This window comes from Falco peregrinus, chromosome 6 (genome assembly GCF_023634155.1).
Source record: "Falco peregrinus isolate bFalPer1 chromosome 6, bFalPer1.pri, whole genome shotgun sequence".
Classification (NCBI taxonomy): domain Eukaryota; kingdom Metazoa; phylum Chordata; class Aves; order Falconiformes; family Falconidae; genus Falco; species Falco peregrinus.
The window spans coordinates 91,428,223-91,446,186 of record NC_073726.1 but is presented as its reverse complement, the minus strand read 5'-3'; the positions used below and the strand labels follow the sequence as shown (position 1 = coordinate 91,446,186).

General features: G+C 39.0%; 1 protein-coding gene across 1 annotated transcript in view; it reads left to right on the top strand.

Moving 5' to 3' along the window:
* SPAG17 (sperm associated antigen 17) overlaps positions 1-17,964 on the top strand; it is a 109,832-nt gene that overhangs the window by 23,815 nt on the left and 68,053 nt on the right. Inside the window, exons 5-7 of the mRNA XM_055807155.1 lie at positions 3,501-3,711; positions 7,589-7,783; positions 15,166-15,347. Of these exons, the coding sequence (XP_055663130.1) occupies positions 3,501-3,711; positions 7,589-7,783; positions 15,166-15,347 (588 nt within the window). The remainder of the gene's footprint in view (positions 1-3,500; positions 3,712-7,588; positions 7,784-15,165; positions 15,348-17,964) is intronic.

Sequence of the window (17,964 nt, the reverse complement as noted above, 5' to 3'; positions counted from 1 at the left end):
GCGAGAAGTAGTAATGTCTTAGCTGAGTCTTAGGACCAATAGAAAATAGAGCTAGAAACTAGCTTCACTGAATATATCTCTGCTGAAGTAAAGGTAGGAGAGGTTATTACTTGAGAGGTATCAAGGACAGATGCAGAGCAGCAATATGAAAAAGTTATTATCATAAATAGCCTCTCAAGGAAGTTTGGAGAAGTTATCTATTCCATCCTTCAGCACTAAGGCAAGATAAAATTTACAAAAGCTATTCCTGGCAGATGTTTCTTGAACCTCTGCTTCAAACCTTCCACTGCTGTACTTTTGCTTTTCTATGGCAATCAGTAATACTGCTCAGCTATCTCTGCAATGTAGCCATTTGGAAAACGTTTCTAACCTTATCAACCCTGCTCTGATTTAAACCTGTTACTGCTTCATTTGTCGCTGTGTATGGGGACACTTCTTACCCTCCATTCTGCAGATAGCTATTATATATCTAACTAAGCAAACCCCAATATATCTCGTGATTTCTGATTTTTGATTATGCTTGTTCCTCTCCTCTGAACTCTCCAAATAGTTTATATCTTGAAATCTGCTTCTCAGAGCTGGGTACCACATTTTCCAGCATTCCCAAAACTTGCTGCTATATATATTCTCCAAGATCATCACTGCTAGCTCCAACATTTCCTCAGTCAGATTGCTTATGTGTTTTAGGAGGAATTTCACCAAGCTTGCACAGAATCACAATCAGATCAGACCTCTAATTGCTTTCTAACATCTGTAATTTAAAAAAAACCCAATTTGTCAGTGGTCCTTTTCAACAACTTACTGAGCAGCTGGTCTTTGCTATAGTCCTTTTCCAGCAAACATTCATGCAGCTGAAGACCATTATCAGAAAGTCCTATAATTGCTGCAATAGTTTATCCTGTTAATTGATCAAAAACCATAATGTAAAATGTGATGACATGGAGATCTATGCAGTCTATGCACGTAAAAGATGCAAGAAGAGAACAGTTTCATGGATTTTGTGTAGTTGAAAAGTCTGTAAATTTCTTTATTAATAATTCTATTTGTGGGAATAATTGGTGGATGAAGTATAGCGCACAAGGACATTAAATGCTAGGTGATAAAGTTGTGTCCTGTTCCCATAGAAGTAAATTGAAAAATTGATTAGTAAGGGATGACGTAAGCCACAGAAATATATGAAGATTCTAAGAAAAAAAGATGCTTTTTCAATCTGAATAAGAATTGAGAGGCTGAAGCTGTAGAACAAATTTTTTATACTGGATTGATTAAAAAATGGCTTTTCCCTTAGATATCAGTCAGTGCTGATAAGTAAAGTGTAAAACAAAAATTTGAAGTTTATAAAGATTGGGCACTTCAACATTAAAATGGAGCCTGTAACTTTGATGTGGCAAGATTATTCTTGTAACTATAATTTTATTTCCCTGGAGAGTCTCAGATACTCAGTATTGAAGGTTGAAGAATCTCTGGAACTAACAGTTCTTCTCTGTTTTAGCCAAGCAACCTGGACAAAGTTATCGCCTCCTCTGGATTGCATCTGTATCAAAGCGTGACAGGCAAATGTGAGAGCAGCAGTGGGAGGACAAAGATAGAGTCAAGAACTGGGAGGGCTCTTGGCCATGAGGATGCTTTGCAGTACAGAATGGGCAGAAACTGGCTTTTAATTTAGAATTCTATCTCTGAATTGTCTGCCATAAAATTTTTAATCCTTTTCAATGAGCTTGTACAGTAGAAGTTCCATTGTCAACAACTCAGGAGTTGAAACCAGGATTTGACTAGCAAATCAGTTCCCAGAAAGCCAACATAACTGCTCATTGGTTTTTTAGAGTAGACACCAGTTAATAGAATGATTGGCAGAAGAAAAACAGCAAGCAAATAAACAAAAATAAACCATTGTCAAATTTCTGTATTTCATTAGGAGCAGAAGTTAGTAATAAATTTACAGATGTATGCATTTAAATTAATATGTAGAAGATAAGTGTCTCTGAATTAGAAAAATGTTTCAGGTAGTAAGAGAAGTAGTAATAAAATAACAAAATTACAGAATGTAAAGCTATTGGAAGATTGGAAACTCCACAAAAAGCTGCACCTTGTAGGGAAGGAGAAATATGCCATTGAGAGGAAAAGGAAAGAGTCCTAGAAAGGAGATATTATATTTCCTGAGGTAGTAAGGTCAGCTAGTGTTCTTTGTTGGAATCTTGACAAGTTCAGAAGTGTCTCTGCTTATTTGAGACTTAATTACATAAAATGATGCAGATGCAATGGATAAAGCTGATTGTGAACTTTGTCACCTGATGATTATATCATCTGTTTTGATGTGTGCATCAGCTTAGAGTTCTAAGTAGTACTATCAAAATCTTTGGTTTGAAATGTCAAAAGCGGAATAAATTTGAAAGAAAATAATGAAAGCATCAAAATCCCGCATTTCACAGCACAAATAGTTTTAAGGACCTCTTGAAGGCCTTTCCGAATTTTACAGAAAGGGAATGCATGAAGAAGGGAAAAGCAGGAAAGATTTTCTGCTTTGGTTTTGAATTTGAACTAAACACACCTCTACAGCTGGAAAGTCTGCTTTTCCAGCTGGATCTAGGGAAGGCAACTGTGTAGAGTTAACTGCCCTAACTCATTTGCATGGAGAGCTTTTCAATAGCCTTTAAAGTGACACCAGCAGGATGGTAACAGTGAGTTAAGTTAATATTGTTTTATTATATTTAATTTAGCTTTACAATCCTTAAATGCAATTCTTGCATTGTTAGTGTGTAGTACTGCTGCTGGGTAGAAATATGGTGGAGACTTCCTTGCTCTTACAGCACCTTTATTTATTTTGGATTATTTTAATTTTAGACTGACTCAGCTTTCTGGATTTATAGTGTGAGGCTCTGGGACACTTAAAAAAACTTTTTTCATTCTTTAGTCTTAAATTACTGAGCAGAACTTAATGTAGGTGGTTTTGTTTGAAAATAATGAGAATGGCTGAGTAATATCCTGTGTGAAATGAGCACAAGACTCTCGGTTCTAGTTTATAGTAGACAGATATTTACATCAAAGAAAAATAGTGCTGGTACCATTTTACACCATATTCAAGAGTGTTAACAGAGATGCTAAAGACTTAACAGAAATTGAATTTTTGTCTTATTCCCTTCAGCCCAGGGAAGGTTCCTGGCTGATGCAAGTGCTGTAACGGTAGTAACTAAAGCGCAGTGATTCTTTACTCGTCTGTCTACCAGTATGCATTTCATTAGTTTTGTAGGTATAATGTCTACCTGCCTCTCACAGTTCCTTTTTAATGTGAAGTCTTAACACTATGATATAGTAAGAATATAATAAACTGAATGGTTTTTGAGAAAGAAAGAGTGTTCAAGACAGCTTCACCACATCAACATTGTAGTGGCAGGGAGGGAAAAGTATTCAAATAAAAAAATTGAATTATGGAGTCTTACAGCAGATTGCCCCTGGTTCTGCACAAAGGCTACAATGAGAACTTAGTTTATTTATTTTGTCAGGCAGAAGAAGAGCAACAAAAGGAAAAAGATGGAGGGAAAGAGAAAACTAAACCTTCTGGCAAGAATGAGAACATTTCTACTGCCAAGACAGCTGAGAAAGAAAGGAGAGGAAAAAAGACAGAAGAAGTAGGCCCTCTAGCACCATTCACTGATAAAAAGGACACTCAGCTGAAGCGGAGGGGACAAGTGGAAAAGGAGGACAGATACATTGGTATGTAAAAAATGCAGGTACGCTCCTGATGAACTTGCTAGAAATCTTGCAACCTAGCTTTTGAATACTTTGTTTTGTTCCATGTGGAAAAGTCAAGATTTATTTGGCAATATTAAAGCATCACCACTTTGCATTTGAAGAGGGCACTGTGTTCTGCTCAGTATTAGGATAGATTGTGTAATCCAAGAAATAAAATACCGGTGAGGTATATGTAGCATGTTGACATCAAAATGTTTTAGCACATGTAAAACTAAAAGAAAGTGGCTAAACAAATCCTACAGAAAACCTTTCTTACAGAAAGATTTTGGAATAATTAAATGCATTCGTGTCAGTATCCAAATGTGGCTCTCTCCTTGTATTATAAAGTATGACAGAGCTGTCTACCGTTGTCTGGGGATGAAGCCAGGTTCTGTACAAAGGGTATTATGATTTAATTTGATGGGAAAACGTGTGGATAGAACTGAGACCTGAACAAATCTACTCCAGAAATGAGCTGTACAAGGTAAATGATAATATGTTAACTAGTGCTTCAGAAAATATTTATTCTTAATACATAGCACCCATGATTACAAATTTCACTGGAACGAAAAATATTGGAGAACATGCATAGGTCTCCTCATTAGATCACAGTTATATTAATTTGGACCATAATATGTTTGAGCCACATTAACATAAACAGGATCTCTCCCACTGGACAAGTATTTGCTGGGTTTTGGATACATTATGTGTGCCTGCTATTCCCAAGCTGAACTGCTGGCTTTCCTCAGTCTTTCATGCGATCTTTGTCTGTATCTCATTTGAGATCAATGGCACTCTTCAAGCACCTAAGAAGCATCAATCCAGGTGTTTAGAGCAAGTCTGGGTATTACTGAAGCTGACAAAAGTACGCAAAACCACAACAGTATCTATCTGTACATAGCTTCTCATTTTTTTAGGTAAGGCTTGGCTATAACATTATTCTTTTGATGATTTTTAAGGGTTTTCAGGGCCTGAAAGGAGAAGTGTTCGAAGAAATACTCATGCCTTTAAGAACCCACGCTGAAGCAATGTAGAGAACTTACGTCGTCTTACTAAAATCTTCCTAAAATTGGTACAGAATATACAGTACACAGTAGCTTTGGGTGGGTATTAATGTGCTTCCACTCAGCCCCATAGAAACAATTTTACGAGCTTCAATATTTTTGCTCCCTGGTGCCTTGAAAGATGGGCAGAAGATATCAGGTACCTGTATAAGGTTCTGATTGTACTCTGTATTGATTCTAAGTCTTACAAAAAAAAAAATGCATTCAGTGGATTCATTTCCAATGTGAAGACAATAAGGAACTACCTAACAACAGAAAAAAGGTAATCTGAGCTTGCTACTTCTTTTAGTCATGTTGAGGAAGACAATGAGGAGGAATCTGTAGCCTTAAGAAGGACAACACAACTATTGTTTTATGTGGAGAGGTAATTGTTTCTTAATTTTCTCTTGGTATGGACTTCTGGGTGGAATTGTCAGGAAGAATGAGGTCAGGCATTGCCAAAACTTCTGGAGACCATTCTAAATGAACATTAATCATAGTGCAACAACTGTGTCAGGATTTTCTGTCTTTCCTTGAGAGCATGGCAATAAAGGTTCTCAAGGACCTCATGTCAAAGCCTTGGTTTGTGTCTTGGGACAAAATGGTGCCAGCTCCATTTCTCAGTGTCATGAACATGTAGATCTATGAAACTTTTCTATTGAGAATGTAGTACTTTAAAAATCTTCATGTATATGCCATTTTTTACAAAAGTCTGAGCAAAAGACGCTAAGAACCTTGGATGTTCCTTAAAGCTGACACAGTAAAAAATTTTTTCAGCAATTTTGGCCGCTCTAATAGAGTCATACAATCATTTAGGTTGGAAAAGACCTTTAAGATCATTGAGTCCAACTGTAAACCTAATGCTACCAGGTCCACCACTAAATTATGTCCCTAAGTGTCATGTCTGTCTTTTAAATACCTCCAGGGGTGGTGACTCGTCCACTTCCCTGGGCAGCCTGTTCCAATGCTTCATAACCCTTTCAATGAAGAAATGTTTCCTAATATCCAATCTAAATGTCCCCTTTTTATATTTGTTTTAATGTAGCTGTATCAAGCAAAAACCTGAAATTTGTACTTGAGAGTAGTCTTACTGCTTATATATAACCATGTCTTGAACTCAAAAGACAATCTGTATCTGGTTTTAGTAGCTAACAGTCATTTTGTCATTCATCCCTAGTAAATACCACCTTTCTGAAATGGAATATTTCTGCTTTTGCATAATCTTGAGATTACTTACACTTATGTCTTTCATCATTGGAATATGAACTAGTTGCTGATTATTAGAACTGACTGATTATTATCAAGTTGTCATGATGATTAGCATAATCATCATTATAACTTTTGAATGGTAGGCAGTCTTCTTTTCAGCATGTATGCATTGGAATTTTTGGATCTCTGTAAGTGACGGTGCAGACATCTGTCTTTTTTATTGGAAGTCATTAGTGCTCAGTAATTATATGTGTTCATGCTTTTTCTTCCTGCAGTAACTGAGGCATCAAAACGTGTCATTCAGTTTCAGTACTAGCAGTGATATAGTGGACTGGTTTTCTTCTGGCTTTGATATTGCTTTATGTGATGTATGTACTGGGCTGTGGTGGCTACTTGCTCAGCCAGTATTCCTGCACATTACTGTGTTCTTTTGCATTTGCCTGATGGTATGGGGAGAGACAACCACACTGCCAGCCTGCTGCTCCATGGCAGCAGCATCTGCGCAGCCCTGGCGATGTACTTGAGCACAGGCAGATGTCAGTGCCAGGCTGCCTTTTTTCCTGCCCTTTGTTTCTCCCTTGGATGAATGACTCCCGCGAGCTGAGTGGCTAAAGGAGTTTTAAGTGTGTTGTGTTAGTAGGCATAAGAAGGAATCTTAATGCTAAATAGAACATAAAACTGTTTTGTGGTTAGCGCAGGATAGTCTGCACAAATTGTATGCATTCCGTAGTCGATGGAGAGGTATAGGAGCTTCAGCAGGCAGTTTCTGTTGTCTTAGGATAAATAACCATGCTGGATGAATTAAATCACCGGATAACTGTCTGAATACCTGTATTTCTGAATGTGCCATGAATGGAATCTCCGCAGTTAACTTAGAGTCAAGCTTTTAGGGGGCCCATTTTTACTTACATAATGCTTAACCTCTTGCTTTGCTACTGAAAAGTTGCTATGCATATTTCTACAGAACTAATGAGACCAAACATAGCTGGTACTCAATGAAACTTCTCATCTGCACTTCAGGATGAATTTGGATATGCCCCTTGCCAACTAAAAGGACTAGTGTGAGCTGGTATTACCAGCTGATGAGGATTTTGACAGGGAGGCCATCTAACAAACATGGGACAGTCAGCTCGTATCTGCAGCTAATCCTTCCAAATTATTATAGCTCATGTAATCTCTCATCTATAAGACACAGTAACTTCCTCTGTGTGCTCCCTGGCCAGCTTTATGCAGGATGAAATAGAATAGTTTAAACTACCATTGGAGCGTATGAGTATGTCCTGACACTACACTCCTTAAAGAGAAGCAATTACAGAAATGCTGCTACAGCTAGCATTCTGGTTATAATCGGCTTCTCCAGTTCTTCTCCTGGTGCTTCTCCAAGCAGTTACTACTTCTGACTTGTATTTTTCCTGCTGAGTTCTAGATGGTTTGCTACAGAAGACTTCAGTCTAATGCACATAATATTTTGAAATTATATGATGAGGTTATAAAAGAACTGTTTCTCTGATGTTAAATTTCTGTATTCCTATATAGTCGAGAAAAAACTGAATTTTGTTTACCTTTTGAATGTCTTTGCTCTAATCTGTCTGTGTTGTTTTGAACAGATGATGAACCAGATGATGGTGCCCATCATTACTTTATCATTTTGGGTTTCCACAACCCTCAGCTTTTGGCTGTGATGTCTGATCTTGGGATTAAAATTTCAAGTGTAATTAGAATTTCTTCTGAGAATTACAAGCCATTGCAGACATACTTGGAAGCAACTAAACTTCAAGGAGAATCTTTACTGTCACCTGAAGGTAATCTGGTCCTAAGAACAAATTTTGTTGTAGAAAGGAGACTGTTTTATATTGAAGACTGTTCCTGCTGTGTTTTTCTCACTCTCTGTGCCTTGTGTTTGTGCATACTAACTTGTGCATAACTAACTGTATGTGTTCGTGCGTAACTAATTGTAACATAACTAACCTTGTGAGCAGCTGTGTTGGCAAGTGCAAAAATGGTGTTGCCATTGGTTGGCACCAAACCAAATGGTTTGCCTGTGCAAAAAACTTGCCTCAGCTGGACAGTAGAAAGAGGGACTGACTAAGCATGCAGTGCCTGCAGCCATAGTTTTCTGCAGCAGCCATCAAAGGACAACATTTTACCAAATGCCTACTTCTATGAATCATTAGTCAGGAAGGTGTGTTGCTAAGCAAACTTGGCTCACTTGGTAACTTCAAGGGAAGTGCACAGCTGCTTTAGGACTGTGGCCCCAGCCAGAGAAGAAGATACCACAGAATAATATCCTGTAATTGTGCTGGGCTGTCCCCAGGCTGTAACACCTCAATTGAACTGGGATCCTGTTGAACAGCCAGCTAAATGTGAGTCATCAGTGAAGGTTACTACTGAGCTGTAGTAACAAAGCCAGTAGATCAAGGGAAGTGGTTATTCCCTGTTACTTGGCTCTCATGGGAAAAGAGTTCTGGGCTCTACAGTACAAGGAAGATGTTAGTCAAACTTGATTGAGTCCAGCAGACAGCCACCTGATGAGGAGTGGCTGAAGGATCTTGGCTTGCTTGATCTGGAGAAGAGTTCTTACGAGGCACCTAATAGCATCCTTCTAACACCTCTGAGAAGGTTACCAAGAACACAGAGCAAGACTCTTCATTGAGGTATGAGGAAGAAGAAAAAGGAGATGTGATCATGAATGGCCTTTGGAAATCCCAGGCCCTGGAGGCAGGAAGAAAGTCTGGAGCAAGGAAGACATACCCTTGGTGGAAGAGGATCAGGCAAGGGAATAGTTAAGCCAACTGGACATATTGAAGTCCATGGGACAGATACTGAGGGAGCTGGCTGTGAGGCCATTCTCAATAACTTTTGAACAATCATAGTGATTGGAAAAGATGCCTGAGGACCAGAGGAAAGCAAGTGTCACTCCTAACTTCAGAAATGGCAGGAAGGACTCAGGGAACTAAAGGCCACTTAGACTCACCTTGATCCCTGGAAAGATGATGGAACAGCTAATCCTGGAAACAATTTCCAAGCATGTGAAGGACGGGAAGTTAGTCTGTCAGCATGTTCAGAGGGACCTCGACAGGCTGGAGAAATGGGCTGGCAGGAACCGCTTAAAATTCAACAAGGGCAAGGGCAAAATCCTGCACCTGGGGAGGAACAACTCAATGCACCGGTTCTTGGTGGGGCTGATGGGCTGGGAAAGCGGCTTGGCAGAAAAGGACCTAGGGGTGGTGGCACTAAGTTGAACATGAGCCCAGAATGTGCCTTTGTGGCAAACAAGGCTAATGGTATACTGGGCTGCATCAGGTCAAGGGAGTTGATCCTTCCTTTCTACTCCGCACTGATGAGGCCACACTTGGCGTTTTGTGTTCAGTTCTGGGCTCCCCAGTGCAGGAGAGATACAGAGCTACTGGAGAGAGTCCATCAAATGACCACAAAGATGCTTAAGGGACTTGGGCATCCCTCGTAATCCCTCAGAGGCTGAGAGAGTTGGGAATGTTTACCCCGGAGAAGAGAAAGCCCAGAGGTTTCTCATCAATGTATATAAATGCCGGAATGGAACATGCACAGAAGAGGAAGCCAGGCTCTTTTCAGTGGGGTTCAGTGACAGGACAAGAGGCAATAGCAAAAACTAAAAACACAGGAGGTTTTACCTGAACACAAGGAAACACTTTTTTACTGTGAGGGTGACTAACAGTGGCATAGGTTGCCCAGAGAGGCTCTGGAGTCTTGGTCCTTGGAGATATTCAGAAGCCATCTGGGCATGGTCCTGGGCAGCCTGCTCAAGGTGTCCCTGCTTGAGCAGGGAAGTTGGACCAGGTGGCCCCCAGAGGCCCCTTTCAACATCAACTCTTCTGTGATTCTGCAACTGGAATAGAAGATTCTGGCAAGATGTAAGGGGAGGGGAAGGGGGGTGGGAAATTACCCAAAGGCAGTCAAGCATTGCAACAGGTTGCCTGTAGATGTTGTGGGATCTCTGTCTTTGGAGGTTTTTCAAGGCTGAGCTGGATAAAGCCCTGAGCCTGTTGTCTGAATTGCCTGTGGACCATGCTTTGAGCAGGAGATTGAGATTCCTCCAGACCGGAATGGTTTTAAATCTAAGGTTGAAGTCTGGTGATAAGTAAGTGGAAGTGAGAAAGTTAGTTGCTAGCTGTAATTGTTCATACATGTGTTTTTTGACTAATAATGGTTCCAATTATAACTCTGCATACTGATTTTCTGCAATGTTCTCTGTGGCGCTGGGAAATTCCTTGTGATTAATTCTGACACTGTTGAGATGTCATGAGCAACCCAGTAAATGAGAGGAGTGTGTCCTGGGTATGGTGGGCAGGAGCGCGGGCTATGGGGGTTGGTTACGTCAGAGGGCTGAAGGGCATGAGATGGGATGTTGTGACTGCTGTTCTGACCACGGGGTAATAACAACTGTTTACCTGTGAGTGTTGTGGGGGCTGAGCTGTCTCAGTGTGCTGTTCCTTCTGCCCGATTTGTGTTGACTAAATGAGATCTTGTAATGCTACAGGTTAGATTGTGTGGGCACAAGGGAATCAGTCCCCAAAGGTGCCAGTGTGAGATGACATGAGACATGTAGCCTTGACACGAGATGTGTAGCCTTTATGACTTGGGCAATCACAGCATCAGCTGGTGGACTCAAAGAAATAATGTCAGGTTTGAATTTGAGCAGTCTTATCTCTGGGAAAAGAATGAGAGGAAAGTATAATTTCCAGCTTCTCATAGTTTTGTTAGAACTTGTAAAATTTAAATGTAATGTCTTACTAGAAGATAGTTGGAAGTGCAGAGAGCAGAAAGCATGGGTTTGTTTATTTTCATTTTATTTGCAACAGCTGCTGGGGGGGGAGGCAGCAGATTTCCCCAAATATTTCCAAAGTTATATCACATTTTCTTTGGTCTGTATAATAGTAGGAAGACTTTACTAAACTTAGATAATTAGTAATTAACATCTGTGAGGAAACTTTTTAAAGACGAAAAAATACAAATATAGATTATAGTATCTTGCATAAATAGTGTTATAGGTAGTAATGCAAGTTTTCCTCTTTACTAAGAAAGGATAGGTTGCATAGTAAGAAAACAGCTTGGCTAAACCATGCATGCTTTGTGGACCTCAAATGTAAGGAAGCATTTCAAACTTAGAAACAGGTCAGGTCGCTAAGATTTAGAATATATGTTTATTATGAGCCTATTGGCACAAAATGCCAAAATACGAAATGGGGTGCAGGAGGAGGCCCAAGGGAAATGTTTTGCTCAGCAGAGGAAGAACTCCCAGGAGGTGGTGCTGGGAAGGCTGGCGGCGGTTAATGTTTTGTGGGTCGGGGGGGGCAAGGGCAAGGAGCTTTTTTGCACTTGGTGGCCTGTGTTTTCCGGGGGGGGGGGGGGGGGGGGGGGGGGGGGGGGAGTAAACTGTTTTCACTATAAATTCTGTTGCACACAGGTGATAGTTATAACTAACCACAATTAATGCTGGTAGCAGCAAGATTCAGCTTCAGATTGTGGGGGAGTAGGTGAAACAACTGAGTGCTACTTAGGTAAAGTGGAGAACTTTTCAGATCAGCTGTTTCAGATTAACTTAAATAGTATTCTGTTTAAGATTGGCCTACCATTCTCATTTGTGTTTGAAAACTCACAACAGCAAGTAACATAGTGGAAGAAGAGCTGTGAGGAAGAGGGAAAGGAACACAGATAGCCAGGGTACTGTAATCTGCTTAAGTTCTGTTTCTGGAAAAATGCTGGAACAAATAATTTATAACCACTTAAAAGAAAAATGAGATGAGTAACAGCTTGTGTATGCTGTTCAAGAGCAAATAATGTCAAGCAAGTCTACTTTCCCTTCCTGCAAAATGAAGCACTGGCCTTCTGAGCAGAAGAGTAGCCTGTGTTGTATATTTGGATTTTAATAAGGCTATTTCACATGGCCCACGATGGATGAGGTAGGTGTAAATGAAAATAAATATATAGTAGGTGCAGCATCATTCAAAAATCTTGGCCTCTGTAGAGTAACCATTAAAGGTTTGCTATCAAATAGAAGGATGCGTGGAACAGGCTTAAGGGAGTTTATGCTGGGTCTGGTATTTGGTGTTCTAAGTATTGGAATAAGGGGATGTAATTCAAATGCCAAGTATTCTTGACAGCACAGAAAATAATAATCTGGAAAAAAGACTTTTCCATTTAATGTGGATGATATAGTATGCTTATACAAGAATAATTAAATGTACAAATAAAGAGTAGGAAAGGCATGGCTAGATGACAGGTTTGAGAGAGAGGCTGTCGTGCTGACTTCACAAATGAACATAAATCAGCAATATCACTATGCCACTAAACCCCTAAAATAATCCCATCTCTAGATTATAAATGAGAATATGGCCTAAAAAAAAATACTTGAAGTAATTTTATCATGCAAATAAACAGTGAGATAAGACCTTGGAAGAAATGTGTGCAAATGAGATAAATTCCAGATGGTGGAAAAGAAAATTATTAAGGAACTGTAAAATTTCACCTACAAGGAAAAAAGTGGAAGTGTTATCCTTAAACTTAAGAAGAGAAGGCTGAATGATGTGGTGGAGAAATTATAAAAGTTCTCAAGTTTGTAAAAGACAAAAGATGAAGAATTTAAGTTGCAGTAGAAAAAAATGCAGAGGAAGAGTCTTCACAGGTGAGGCTAGTGAAGTATGGAAGTAGGCTGAGTAGGCGTATTATTGAAACTTTGAGACTTTTAAGGTTAAATTAAGACAAAACATCTGTCAGCAGTGGCACAGATGTAATTAATTGTGCCTTGGAGCAGGTATTAACTCAATTATTTCATAGTTGAATGACTTACAAAGTAGATCATCATTCATCATCTTAATAACGTATGGATACACTTTTATATGGGAAGACATTAACCTGTAAATACAATTATGTTATAGTGTTTCTGTTGTTCTTAGCATGAATACCCAGGAATCATGGACTAGGGACCATAGCTTTTGTGTTCTTTTCCTTCCTGTGTGTTTTCATCCCCTAATGGCTTTCAGTTTATGAAGCTACCAAGTCAAGCACTGTTAGTACTCTCTCGTACAGCTAGTTTTCTGTTCCTCTAATCACTCTAGTAACTGTGTAACTTTTCTGAAAGCTAACGAGAGAACTCGGACCAATCTCTCAGCCTGACAAAATGGAATTTGTTTTTGTCCATGTCAGCTGAAGGCGTGTGACCTGACACATCCTAGTGATTGTAGGATTTCTGTGTTCACGGTGATGGGTCAGAATCGCTGTGCAATGAATTAGTCTATACTAGATGTTTGTCTTCCACTGTTACATGATGATAACAGATACTATTGGTTTTTTTAATGGTGTTTTTCCAAAATCATGTGGTGTACTGCTGGGTACTGTCTCACTTCTGTTACTGAAGACTTAAAGGGAATTCTGTTCCTTTGTGGGGTTGTGCCAAATCTCTTCTGTATTGACAGCTTCTCCCAGCTCATGCCGATTCTTTTGGGGTTATTTATGAAAACTTTAATTCATTCTGAGAGGGTTCCCATGGTGAAAATATACTTGAGGAAGGAAAAGCCTTAGGATTGCAGTCAAAAGAATGAAGAGGGAAGGTAGTAGTCAAGGGCAGAGCCTCTAATAATTGGCCCTGGCAAGCCGTGATGTTTCTATGAAAGGGGAAGCCTAAGTGTTATAAACATTTGTGTGTGTTTTTCATTATTAACCTATGGGATAGAGTTATAAAATGTTATTATTCTTCTATTGTAAAAAAAGAAATGTCTATTTCACCTTCCATTCAAAAATGCAAAGAGAAGAATCCATTGACTGAGCAGCCCTGAATCTGTTACGCTGCTGAGATGTGCTTTCACGGGCCAGGCATCGTCCTGAATTAGAGGGTATCTTTCACGAGCAAATGAAAAACAGAGGAAGGATTGTCCTGTGACTCAGATGAGCTGCTAGGAGCATAGAACCGTTTAAGACCAAGGGACCCTCTAGGCCAGTGATCTGTCTCCAGATCATAAACTAATGCACAAGGAAGCGTAAAGGAAAGGACTGGAAGCACAAGGAAGAGTACTAAGAAAGCGTGTATGGAACTTCTCTACATGTACATCACCTAACCAGCAGTCATTTTCAAGTCAGCAGGTTTTCCTATCTGATGTGTTTTGTCTTGTTAGTAAACCTCAAGAGATTTAGTTTTTCTAAGTATTTGTTCAGTCTCCCCTTGAACACATGAGATTGTCTTACACCTATGGAACCTTTTGGCAGAGAGTTCCCAGGTCTTCTACCCGGTTTCTAGAGTCACTTAATGGGATGTATCTTCCAAATCATGAGAAGACTGTTCTGTATGTTAACAGGCAAACGTTTCTGATGGCTGTGTGCAGGAGGCATATATAACTTAGAAAACCTTAAGGAGATCAGCATGTTTTGCAGAGTCTACAGCCTCACTGAGTTGTTTTGTTTTAAAGCTGTGGGGCCCCTGGAATTATGAGCGAGGTATTTAGCCTTCATACTTGGGTTTTAGAAGTGCTGAGCACCCACAAGTCCAAATGAAAGCAGATCACTACAGGTTTAATGACCTTACATCTCTTAAATTAGGCTGTTAAAAAAGTATGGTTGATCTTAGATTCCAGAGTGTGATTGTAAGGTTGGCATTAAAAGAGAGAGATTTAGGGTTTTTTTGTTGGTTTGTTGTGGTTTTTTTTCTGTAGCTAGAGCATCTTTGAAAATTGATCAATACTACACAGTAAAGATAGAAACCGTACAACTTCTAGGCTTACTATTCCTAGTCATACTGTACCTTAATCACCTTTTGCCCTAATTTCTGTGCTAACCAACTTGTGATAGTAAGGCTTGTTTACCCTATACTTAAAGAACAGGCTTCCCAAGAGATGTGCTGGCAGCTGTGGAAAAGTGCAACCTGGGATTTATAAGTTTCATAGCTTTCATTTACTGTCGTTGTTTAGTTGGGGGGCGTAGAGGGGTGGGTTTGGTTTGGTTTTGTGGTTGTTTTTTTATTCTGAAAGAACTACCGTGTTTTACTGAGCCTTTTTATCCTGGAGGTTTTTAATCCTGAAGTTGGATGTCAGATTTTTGCTGAAACTCTGTGGATGGGAATGTTTTAACAGTACTTATGAAAGACTCATGTATGATTTGTGCTTTGTGTAAAAGGGAGACATTCTTCTGTGATTTATCTAATACTTATAAATTTTAGTTGCAGAAGCAGAGAAAAGAAAGAAAGATGAAGCTGTCGGAGACCTGAAAACATTTTGGAAATACCTGGAGCCAGTTCTGAACAGTGGAAAGCTTGGATCAAGTCTCTTTGATGTTGCCAGACTTCATCACCTAGTTAAGGAGACCGCTTTTCCCACTGACTGGTCTGACAGAGAAATGCTGGTCAGTAAAGTCTGCTTTCACAATGCATGACATGCTTTGGGCTTTGTAACATTTAAGACCAATTTAGAAATAACATGAAATTTTAGCTTGGTCTTCTATGAAACAGAACCAGAGTAGTTAGTATATTTATAATCTTTAACAAAAAATATTTCTCATGTATCCCACAAGTTTATTCAGCATGTATTCACAAGGAGTCCTTTGAATAAAAATACCTGACTTGAAGTTTCTTAATATTGTAGGGCACAGCAGCAGAGTTTTAAAATAGTTTGAGATACTAAATTTATTCAGCATCTTTACATAGACCCAATTTGGGTCTCATTAGAGAGTCAGATGTCTATATGAATTAAGACAAAAACTATATTTTTGTCCTCATACCGCAGGTCTACTTGATATATCTCAGAGCAGTTGCATGGGAACAAATTAAAATGAATGCAAGAATGCTTTTTGATATAAGATGTTGTTTTAACGTATCCAGTACTGCTTCTTTTTGTCACACCCAAACCATGGCTCTGGCTCATTACTCATTATAGCCTGCTGATTCAAGACTATTACTGGGCACTGCAAGAGAAAGTGAACCCTTAAAAATTTTTTCCAGCCTAGGTTCTCAAGTATAGTGAGGTAAAAGGATCCAGTATTTTTCAATCCACAATGGCAGCAGTAAAAAATAAAAACTGCTAAAACAAAATAAAGCAACGTGCCATAATTTAACCTACTGCATTTGTGGTCTGTATTATTAGGGTTAAAGGACAGACTACATCCTCCTAACACTTATGTATAGTACACTAAATCCTGTATATAAACAATCTGATGAGTTAGGAAGTACCCTTGATCCTCAAGGAATCAGAGCAGTTTGGCTAAATCCACAGAGATTTCCAAGGCATTCATTAAAATGCCTCAATTGTGGAAACGTGTAGGCTTGCTACTCACAACATTACTTTTAATTATACTCTTGACCTAATCTGAAACTGTGAAGACTATTTTTGGAAAGAAGTTTTTTATCTTATGTATCTTCTAGCTGAAATAAAAGAGAAATGATCTGTCACTGAAAGTGTTCCAGAAGGCTGTAGTTGTAAATTCGCATTCTTCTGTATCTCAGAATTCAGCAGAGCTCTAAAGAAGTAGGAACATTTGTAAGTTTTAAAATATATAGATGGGAAGAATATAAGCTGTGAGTTCATAGGTGGATAGAGTAAGTCTGTTCTGGTAGACTTGCTGGAGAGTCTCCAAGCCATAGCTTGCTGCATCTCTGAAGTCCAAGATAAACAGATGGAAAACTCTTGTGACAAATCGTTAAGACATTGATATGAAAATTATGGAGTACTACATACAGCAAGTCGTCTCTACTTTCAGATTTCAGATCTTTAGAAAGGAAAATACTTTCAAAAATATGTTTTTTCAGTAGTCACTAATGGTTAGACTAGGAAAACACTTGACAAGCATCTGCTTGTCCTGAGATGAGGAGAGAACAAGCAGATTGAATCACAAAATTGTAATTACACTAAACTTTGCATGTGTCCTTTTGAGTAGTGCCAGCTGTTGTAACTTATAACTTTGTGAAAAATCTTATTTTGTTTAAAAGATTGCACCTTTCAGACACTCCCAGTATTTTAAATTTTCATGTACTCTAGTGATCTCTTCTGAGTAATACATGAATGGAAGGCTTTTGTGCTAACCTGTTTTTTAGAAGGCTACTGAATTGGAAAAAAAAAAGAGATGCACAAATATTAACCCTGAAATTTCTGTTTTCACAAATAGAAATTCTGTCCTAAATATGTCCTCTAGTCTTTAAATGTTATGGAAACTGAGACAAGTATTCCATAACTGGTCAGTGATTTGGAGTGCTTGGTCTGAAGTGCCATAAAGAGGGTTTGAGTTGAAGAATGCTTAATGCTTTGTAAGGGTATGGACAGCAGAAGACTCTGTCCATTAAAGCCACTGAAACTTGAGTGGGGCTTGGGGTCTCAAATAGGGTTTTGGTATTTGTACAAAAACATTTCATATTTATAACAGCAATTGCTGATACTGTTTTTATTCCTCCCAAGCTTCGGTGAAAACTACAGTACATCACCTCAAGAGCCTTGAACCTTTCCTTGTCAGACTTTTGCAGATACAGCACTCTCCCTTTGGACATGCAGGCAGCGTGCTGACATTCCTTTGCTTGCACAGCTATGGAATTCAGAGTTCTGTTCTTGAGGCATTCTTTGTTTTAAAAAGGCAACAGAAAGAACAAAAATAATATGAGATGACATTATTTGGTTGGAATTTTATTTTTTATCCTTCTAGGGCAGGAGAATGGTTGACCTTGAAAATATGCTGCAGGTTGATCACTAGTGGAAACATGCACGTAGTCTATAAAACCGTTAATTTAAGTGACCTCTCCTGTTCATTCCCATCAAAAAAACCCAAACTTAAATTGCCATTGCAAGAGAGCAGACCTTGAACAGTTACTGTTAAGACAAGTTAAACTTTATAACAATGAAAGCAGTTAGGCAGTACTGGGTCCATACTGTGGTGTGACTGTGTTTAGGCAAATAGAAATGAGGCAGCCTTCTTTTCTTAAATAAAACATTTTGAATTAGTAGAGAAAAAAATCCCTTGGAAGATTTTAATAGTTGTG